At 34.3% G+C, this 10630-nt stretch overlaps 1 protein-coding gene across 2 annotated transcripts in view; it reads right to left on the reverse strand.

Annotated features, from left to right (window-relative positions):
• Positions 1-3187: 3187 nt before the first annotated feature.
• Positions 3188-10630, reverse strand: part of LOC135095844 (uncharacterized) — a 76668-nt gene continuing 69225 nt past the window's right edge. For both annotated transcript variants that reach the window (XM_063996979.1, XM_063996980.1), the window contains one exon: positions 3188-10630. This exon is cut by the window's right edge and continues 142 nt beyond it. In XM_063996979.1, the coding sequence (XP_063853049.1) occupies positions 10505-10630 (126 nt within the window). In that variant the 3' untranslated portion in view covers positions 3188-10504.

The raw sequence follows: 10630 nt of genomic DNA on the forward strand, positions 1-10630 counted from the left end.
AGAGAGAGAGAGAGAGAGAGAGAGAGAGAGAGAGAGAGAGAGAGAGAGAGAGAGAGAGAGAGAGAGAGAGATTATTTTTCTTCGCCTTTTGAGATGTGAAAAAGTGTTACTACTACTACTACTACTACTACTACTACTACTACTACTACTACTACTACTATTACTACTACTATTACTACTACTACTACTTCGCTACGGGTTCTCATTTCCTTGATGTATGTATATGTAAGTACGTGTGTGTGTGTGTGTGTGTGTGTGTGTGTGTATTGAATAGTTAAACGGAACGGCTCACGTACACACAAACCTTCCCTCCTTTCCTTCCTTCATTCCCTCCTTTCCTTCCTTCCTTCCTTCCTTCCTTCCTTCCTTCCTTCCTTCCTTCTTTCCTTCTTTCTTCCTTTCTTCCATCTTTTCCCTTCCTTCCCTTCCTTTTCTTCTTTCCTTCTTTACCGTTTCCCCTTCTTTGCCTCCCTCCCTCAATTCCTTCCTTCCTTCCTTCCTTCTTTCCTTCTTTCATTTCTTTGCTTTCGTTTATTTTGCTTTCATTCATTCCTTCCATATCTCCCTTCCTTCCTAACCTTCCATTCTTCCTTCCTTCCTTCCTTCCTTCCTTCTTTCCTTCTTTAACATACAGCCATTAGATACAGGTCATCTAATCGATATACTCAGATTTAGTGGAGTTTTCTGGGTCATATGTGTGTGTGTGTGTGTGTGTGTGTGTGTGTGTGTGTGTGTGTGTGTGTGTGTGTGTGTGTGTGTGTGTTTGTCATTCTTGAGGTTTGTTTTTCATCTGTGTTTTTCATTTGTGTTATTTTTAGTTTTTTTTTTCTTTTCATCTATTTTTTTCATTTTTTTATTATTGTTGTTGTTGTTTGTATGTTTGTTTGTTTGTTTGTTTTCTGGTTGGTTGTTGTTGTTGTTGTTGTTGTTGCTGTTGTTCTGTTCTGTTCTGTTCTTTTTCTTTTCTTCTTCTTCTTCTTCTTCTTCTTCTTCTTCTTCTTCTTCTTCTTCTTCTTCTTCTTCTTCTTCTACATCTTCTTCTTCTTCTTTACTTTCACTTTATTTGTATTTATCTATTTATCAATTTATTTATTTATTTATTTACTTATCTTTATTTATCTATTGTTGTAAATGTTGTCGTTGTTGTTGTTGTCGTCGTCGTCGTCGTTGTTGTTGTTGTTGTTGTTGTTATTATTATTATTATTGTTGTTTTAATTACACTTATTTACTTTCCCTCACCAATTATTATTCTGTCACATATATTTTTCTTTTCATTCATTAATTTATTGCTATTCTTTTAATCTCCACCCTAATTATCATCCTCCACTCTCTCATGTAACGATAATTTTAGTTAAGCCACACATTTAATCACCGTCCAATATTTTGTTCAGTAATTCCAACCAATATATACCGAGTCCTGATAGAGTTAAGAGCTAAATCATGATTCTCCATTAATTTTATTGGCTTCGTAATTGTATTAATTTCCATTCACCATCAATTAGTTCCTTTATGAATGACTCTTTTAGTGCAGGTTATGGGCCGTGGTACAATCTCTGGCCGGCCTCGTTACAACCTCATTACAACCTCAAAACTGCCTCGTCTTGATATATTTACAACCTCATCACTTGTCACGTCCTCAGTCGACTTTGTTATAATTTATCACAACTTTGTAAGCTCATAGCAACTTCACAATTTCATAACAATCTCTTTATAGTTCATTACAACCTCTTTAAAACGTCCACAACCTTATTACAGTCTCTTCATAACTTTACAACCTCATCACAACCTTTTCACAACCTTTTTACTGCCTCGTCACAACTTAATTTCATCACAACCTCCTTACAACTTCATAATTTTATAACTCCTTCACAACTTTACAACCTCATCACAACCTTTTCACAACCTTTTGCCTCATCACAATATAACTTCATCACAACCTCCTTACAAGTTCATAATCTCATAATAACCTCCTTTACAACTTCATAACAACTTCATCATGACTCCACAACCTCTTGACAACCTCTACAACCTCCTCATCACTTCACAACTTCACAGCAACCTAATACAACTTACAACCTCGTCACATCATCATAACCTCATTACAACCTCATCACAACCTCATCACAACCTCATAACAACCTCATTACAACTTACAACCCACTCAACTCATTACAACTCACAACGTCATCACAACTCATTACAACTACAGCCTCATACCAACCTCATTACAACCTCAACAACTTCACAACCTTATAACTTTCTTTAAATATTAAGAAACCCGTTTAGATTTAATAAATAAAAGGAACTGCACCAAAACACTAAAATGAAAATAAAAATGGAAAGGAAACACAAAAATACGAATATTTCTAAATGTTGTAAGGCGGGTGAGGAGGATACACACACACGCACACACACAAACAAACAAACACAGAACAAACAAACAATATATACTTACACAAAAGATAAACAATACACATGTACACAAACAAACAAACAAGCATACAAACACAGCACAAACAAACAATATACACTTACATACACAAAAATAAACAAACAATATACGTATAAACAAACAAACAAACAAACAAACAGACAAAGCAAAAACATGCACACAGAAAAAATAAATAAATAAACCACACACACGCACACACACACACACACACACACACACACACACACACACACACACACACACACACACACACACACATACACACACACACACACACACACAAAGACCAAAAAAAAAAAAAAAACACAATATTCTTTAAACCCACCTTGATTTCTTCACATATATTAGCATTCATCTCAAGAATTTCAAACCATTTCACTCGACTTTGGGAATTCGGACCAGAAGAGCGTAGTGGCAATGGAAAATAAAGGTAAAAAGCACCTTTAAAGTCCTCCAAATTGGATTCTGGAGGGAGAGAGGGCGAGAGAGAGAGAGAGAGAGAGAGAGAGAGAGGGAGAGGGAGAGGGAGGGGAGGGAACGAAGTAGGGTAATGGCGGAGGGGAGGGAAAGGAGGGAGGAAAAGGTGAAGAAAGTCTAAGGAGTTGGAGTTCTGAGCTTAAGTGAGAGAGAGAGAGAGAGAGAGAGAGAGAGAGAGAGAGAGAGAGAGAGAGAGAGAGAGAGAGAGAGAGACTACTCACACCTAGATATTGGAAGAAAGGGACAAAAATTCAGAGAGAGAGAGAGAGAGAGAGAGAGAGAGAGAGAGAGAGAGAGAGAGAGAGAGAGAGAGAGAGAATGAACGTGTTTCTCGTGTAGGAAGCTAAAGGGAGGAAGGAAAAAAAGACGGAGAGAAGGGAAGGAAAAGAAGGAAGAACTGAAGGAAGACAATAAAATCTTCCTTCCTTCCTTCCTTCCTTCCTTCCCTCCTTCCTTCCTTCCTCCACTGAAGCATAAGGGTGGAATCTGCTGCAGGTGGAAAACAATGCTACACTACTCCACCTTGTATTAGTAAGACTGTTGTTACTATTACTACTATCATTACTACTACTAGTCATAAGTGTGTAAGTGTGTCTACTGGTATGTACTATTTATTACGCCTTACTTATTTACTTATATGGTAGTTGTAAGTAGATGAAAAAGTGTGTTAAGTTGTTGTTGTTGTTGTTGTTTTTGTTATTGTTTTATTTTTTTTTAAGTATGAGTGGAAGTGTTTTTTTTTTTTTTTTTAGTTTTTTTGGTTTTGTAAAATTTTCGAAAAATCTACAGGCCTAAGAAAAGGGAGTTTGTCTATTGTTATCATTATTATTATTATTATTATTATTATTATTATTATTATTATTATTATTGTTATTAAACCTCTACTTTGCCAAGAGAGAAGAAGAATATTAATAATAAACAAGGAGATAAAATGAAGTATGTCATTATTATTATTATTATTACCATTATCATTATTATTACCATTATTAATATATATATAATTTCATAACTGACAAAGAAGAACATGTAGTATAGAGTAATGAAGAATTATTATTATTATTATTATTATTATTATTATTATTATTATTATTATTACCACTACTACTACCATTATTATCAGTAGTGTTAACGCTATTACTGTCAATAGCATTATGAACAGTGCCTAACCTACGGTAGTGACTCATGACGTCACACTAAGGGAGGAAGATGATTGGTCAATGTGTGTCACGTGAGAACCTCTTAGCCAATCAGCGGGCGTCTTCCACTTCCCGTGTGCTTAGTTATTTTTTTTCCCTTTGTTTCCATCTGTTTTCCATTTTTCAGTGTATTTTTATTTTTCCTGCTTTTCCAAGTTTTTTTTCTTATTCTGTTTTCCTTTTTCCCCAACTATTTCCTTATTTTTCCTACTTTTCGCTTCTTTTCCCTAACAGTTTTCTTCTCTATTTTTTCCCTTTCCTCTATCTATTTCTTCCTCTTCCTAACTGTTTTTATTTTTCCTACCGTATTTTTTGTCCTATCAGTAATTTTCTTTCTTTTTCCTTCCTTTCCTTCTGTATTCTTCTTTTCTCTATTTCCCTTTACACCAGAATTTGTTCCATTTCCCTAAAAGTTGCTTTCATATTTTTTTCCCTTTTGTTCACTGCAGTAATTTTTTCCCTTTTTCCACGTTTTCTTTGGCCTGTACAATATGTTTTTCCTAATTAATATTTTCCTGTATTCCTAACTATTTTCTCTATTTCCCCACGAACAGTATTTTCAGCTATTTTCCCCTTTTCCATAACAATTACATTTTATCCTAATTTCCTTATTTTTCCCTACATTGTTTTCCCAACAGCTCTTTTTCTTGTTTTCTGAGTATTTTCTTCTTTTCCTGATATTTTCCTTTTTTTCCTAATAATGTTTTTCTATTTTTCTCCTTTTCCCTAACAATAATTTTTCTCCCTTATAACTTTCCCTACAATATATACTTTTTTTTTTTCCTACAGTATTATTCAGTTTTCCGTAGAGAATTTTCCCTTTTCCATAATAGTATTTTTCTCTTTTTTCCCTGTAGTATTTTTTGTTTTCCCCCAAATTGTGTTTATTTATCTTTTCCCATCAGTGTGTGTGTGTGTGTGTGTGTGTGTGTGTGTGTGTGTGTGTGTGTGTGTGTGTGTGTGTGTACTTTCATTTCTGAATAAAAGAATTGCGTCAATAAATAATAACAGATTTGCAATTCATGTTTTTCTTTTCTTTCTTTTTTTTAAGAGAAATAAATTTTGTATTTTTGAAAACTGAAATCTCTGTTATTGGAATTTTTTGGTGTTTTTTTTTTTAAATATTTTGTATGATTTTTTTTTTCCTTTTCACTCTTAATTAGTATATATTTTCCAATACTTCTTTCATTATTCATATTTTCAATTATTTCTTTTTATAAACTAACTTTTTTTTCCTGTTTTTCTTTGCTTTTATCGAGGATGCAATGTTAAATTTTCCTTGATTTTCATATTTCCTTCCCACTTTTCATTCACTGCTTTCACTCACTGCTTTCACTGTTCACTCTTCCATTCACTTATTGTTCATCATCATTAACATCACCATCATCATCATCATCATCATTATTTTGAGACACGTTACATATTCACAGTCTGTTATAATTCATTTTCTCTCTCACACTTTCATTTATTTATATCATCATCACCATCATCATCATCATCATCATCATCATCATCATCATCATCATCATCTTGACAAACCTTATGTATACGAGTATATTCACTGTTCATTATTATTATTTTTTTTTTCTCATTCACACTTTCATTCATTGTTCATCATCATCATCATCACCATCATCATCATCACCATCACCATCACCATCAAGTTTTACATATACAAATTTTTGACATTTTATTTATTTTTACTCGTCTCTCGTGTCATTTCTTCACGTTCACTCATAATGTTTCGTCTCTCCTCGCAGGTGATGGAGAGCGAGAGTGAACGTAAGTATTTGGTCCTTTTCTGTTTAAATCCCTCCACTTTGTTTCCGTTTTCATTTTGGGTCGTTCGCTTTTTATTTTTTTTTTTTCCTTGCGCCGTAACGTTAAGATTACACTTTTATTTAACTTTTTTTTCAGTTCTTAATTTTATTTTATTTTTTTTCTATTTTCATTATTATCAACCTTCATTTTTTTCTTTTCATTCGTTTTATGCATTTTTTCTCTTTTCATGCATCTTTTTTTTATTTCGATTTTATTTCATCTCTTTCCTTTTCTCTCTTCTTCTTCATCCCTCTTGATTCTTCTTTTTCCTTCGTTTTCTTTCCTTCATCTTCCTTTAGCATCTTACAGTTCCATCACTCAGTTTATCACCTTCACATTCATCCTTCACTCCTTCCTGCTGGTCCTTTCTTCCTTCCTTTATCAGCTGTTTCACTTATCCTCCTTCTCTCATTTCCTTCATTAGATTGTATGAGAGTGAATTATTAATTTTCTCTTTCCTTCTTTACTTCCTTCCTTCTTTCCTTCCTTCCTTCCTTCCTTCCTTAATTGAAGTTGTCACAGTACATTTGAATCTCCTTCCTTCTTCCCTTCTCTTCCTTCTTTCTTTCTTTCTTTCTTTCTTTCTTTCTTTTTTCGTTCCTTTCCTCGTTCCTTCTTTCTTTCCTTTTATCTTTCTGCTTTTCATGACAAGTTCGTTACACACACACACACACACACACACACACACACACACACACACACACACACACACACACACACACACACACACACACACACACACACACACACACACCTTTCACCTTCTTTTACAAATCTTCATCTTTATTCTCTCTCTCTCTCTCTCTCTCTCTCTCTCTCTCTCTCTCTCTCTCTCTCTCTCTCTCTCTCTCTCTCTCTCTCTCTCTCTCTCTCTCTCTCTCTCTCACCTTTACAAATCCGAGGCTTTTCTCACTTTAATTTCTTTCTCACAGATCCTCTCGCTGTCTCTCACACACACACTCTCTCTCTCTCTCTTTCATCTTTCTCTTTTCCTATTCACATTAACCTTTCATATTAAAATATCTCACATTAACTTCTTTCACACTGCACACAATTCCTTACAATAGTTTCTCTTTCTCATTTAAATTTTTTTTTCAGTCTTTTTCTGAATTTTTTTCTTTCAACTGTTTGGGAAGAGTAATAATTTTTTTTCCCATAATTCTCTTTCGTCTGAACCTTCTTTCGTTGTTTTCCTTAATTCTTGTGTCTGTTTGTTTGTTTGTTTGTTTGTTTGTTTGTTTGTTTGTTTGTTTTTCTCTGTCTCTCCTGTCCTGCCTTTGACTTCAATTGTCCGTGAAGAGAACTTATTATTTTTTTATTTCACATCAGTTTCTTTCATCTCAAGTTTGTTTCGTTATGTTTCCTCTCATTCCATTTCTTTTTTTTTCTTTCTCTCTCTCTCTACTCTCCTTCCTACGACTTAAAGTGTTTCAATAGAGAGATTTTCAAAGCACCGCGGGAAAATAAACATGCGGCCACTTCTAGATTTTTTTTCCTAGTATTTCAATTAGGGAATGGCTTTGTGAACGGTCACCCATCCAAGTTTTAACCAGACCCATCGTTGGTTAACCTGGCTTTTGTCTTTTTTTTCTATTTCTATGTATAGGGAGTGGCTTTGCAAACGGTCACCCATCCAAGTTTTAACCAGATCCCCCGTTGCTTAACCTGACATCGTTTTTTTTTTATTTTGTTTATTTCTAGTATTCTGTTATAGGGAGTGACTTTGCAAACGGTCACCCATCCAAGTTTTAACCAGATCCCCTGTTGCTTAACCTGATTTATTCTTTATCTATTTTATTTCCTTGGGCCAAAAAAAAAAAAAGAAAAAGAAAAGAAAAAAATGCTTTCACATTAACTTTGCCCACTTTAGTTTCCTTCATGTTAGCTTCATTTCACATTAACTGACTTCTTTCCACGCAAATTTTTCATCTTCATTCACTTCCTTCATATTATTTTTGTTCATTCATTAGTTGTTTTTGGTTCATCTCTATTTTTTTTTTCATCTTTTTCGTCACGTATAAATTTTCCTTCTTTCCTTCATTTTTCCCTCGTTTATCTTCGCCTTTCCTTTCATTCCTCATTCTTTAGGTTTTCTTGTGTTTTTAATCGCCATCTTTTAGTTCTTTCTTTCGTTGTTTTCACTCTTTCTTTTTTTTTTCCTTTCTTTAGACACTCCTGTTATTAATTTAGCAATCCATCTTAATTCCTTCTTTCCTTTCACCTTTCTTTAATAATTTCATTCATTTTTTCATCCTTCCTTCTTTGCTTCGCTCCTTCTTTCACAAATTCCATCTTTATTTTTCATTCATTTTCTTTTAATATAATTTGACTATCATAAAATAACAAAGAAAAAGTAATACCTAATAATTACATGACAGACACACGAATCATTGTAATCCTTCACTCCTTCACTCCTTCACTCCTTCACTACAATCCTTCTGTCCTTCCTTAAGAAATACTCTACTTTTTTTTCACTCATAAAACAACAAATTCAAAATAACTTCCTTGACAAACAATTCCTTCACTCCTTCACTCCTTCCTTACAATCCTTCACTCCTTCCTTCACAAACCCTATCCTTTTCTTTCTTTCTTTAGTACATTTGAATTATTTACCATAAAAAATAAATAAATAAATAAAAATACTTACTTGATTTCATTCCTCCACTCCTTCGCTGTTGTATCAGTCTCAACGATTACTTTCACTTTATGTATATGTATATTTCACTATTTCGTATACTCATCCCGCGTGCACCATGGCCAGTCAGTCCTTTCTTCAACTCTCAAGAGAAGTTCACACCCGCTTCTTGTCCTTAGGGATGACACCTGTGTACGTATGTTCGTCTTCCCTCCTTGTCTTTCCTCCATATAGTAAAAGTAATTGTTGAGACTCGTCCACTCCTTCATTGCAATCCTTCACTCCTTCCTTCACAAATCCTCAAATTTTTCACATACATTTAAATTTTCTTACCATACAAAAAAAAAATAAAAATAAATAAATAAAAAAAATAAATAAATAAATAACTACATCCTTGACAAAATTCCTTCACTTCTTCACTCCTTCATCACAGTCCTTCATTCCTTCCTTCACAAACTTTATCCTTTATTTTTCACTTATTTAATTTTCCCTACAATAAAAAAAAAAAAAAACAACCATGACAAACTTTTCCTTCACTTCTTTACTCCTTCAATGCAATCCTTTAGAATCAAACCATCTCCTTCAGCAACAAGACTCCTTCATGCACCACCCAGAACTTGACACTATTCCTTCAGTTTTCCCCCACTTTCCCCCTACCTGCTTATCTCCGTTTCAGTTCCTTCAGTTGGTGAGGGGGTATGGGGGGTGATGGGAGGAAGATGGGAAGGAAAAATAGTTAAGTAAAGTTGGTGTAAGCTTTTTTCCTTCTCTTTCAACTTTAATTTTTTTCTTTTAGTTTTTAATTTCTTTCCTACATCTTTCCTCTTCTTTTCGTAATTTTATTCACTTTTTTCATTACTACTTTTCGTTTTCAATTATTTTTCGTTTTTTCTGCTTTAAATTATTTTTTTTCCTTCATTTTCATTTTTTTTATTTTGTTTCCTTCTTGTCTTCCACTCTTCCTTCGATGTTTCCTTCACCTTCCTTCATTGTTTCCCGTTTTCCTTCACTCTTTCCTTCACCCATAACCTCCTTTACCTTCCTTTATTCAATCCATACCATTCATATTCAACCTTCCTTGCTTTCCTTCACTTTTCCCTATTTTTTTTTCCCAGGTATTCTTAAACATCCTTCAAAATTACACATCTTTTTTTTTTATATATATCTGTCACTTTCATTCATTTCATCCACTGTCCTTCATTATTCTTCACCTTTCGCATCATTTTTAACTATTACCAACGTTGCTATACATTTTTTTTCCCTCCTTCCTTGAATATCACACAATTTCTTCAGTTTTCTTCACCTTTCAATCATCTCCACATCGTATCATCGTATTCTCAACATTTTAAAAAAGATACACAAATTTCTAAAACTCATTCCTTCATGTTGTCTTTGTCAGCATCTCTCATCCCTTCCTTCAGTCTCCTTCTTTCACTGTTCTATTTTTTCCAAGTATCTTAACCTTTTTTTTTCTCAATATTTCAGCCCTTCCTTCACGTTACAGTCCGTTTTCCAGGTATTTTCACTTTTTTCATCATATTATCCCTTCCTTCACTCTCCTTACGGAACTTTAACCCTCCTTCAAATTTTCACGCCCTTCTTACAACACATCACCCGTTTCTTCACTCTTCTTTCTCGTTTCTAGATTTTTCCAGGTATTTTCACTTTTTTTTCATCATATCCTTTCCTTCACTCTCCTTTACGATTCTAATATTTTTCCACCTTTTTCATCTCAGCACATCACCTTTCCCTTCACTCTTCTTCACGCTTCTAGTCTTTCTTCACCTTTTTATTTCAACACCTCACCCTTTCATTCACTCCTTCACCTTTCTGCTCATTTTCCCACCTATTTATCTCAAGACCTCACCCTTCCTTCACCCTCCTTCATGTCTTGTCATCCTCCTTCAGAAGCCTGGCGATTCTTCACGCATAATCAGTATCCGTAGAAAATGCCCTTTCCTGCAGACCTGTGTAGCCGTAGTCGTAACTCCTAGGGGCGTATTCAGACCCGTGGTAATCCCTCTTGCCATTGGAGTATGCATCGGCAGG

The sequence above is a fragment of the Scylla paramamosain genome, unplaced genomic scaffold, assembly GCF_035594125.1.
Source record: "Scylla paramamosain isolate STU-SP2022 unplaced genomic scaffold, ASM3559412v1 Contig1, whole genome shotgun sequence".
In the NCBI taxonomy this organism is placed as follows: Eukaryota; Metazoa; Arthropoda; class Malacostraca; order Decapoda; family Portunidae; genus Scylla; species Scylla paramamosain.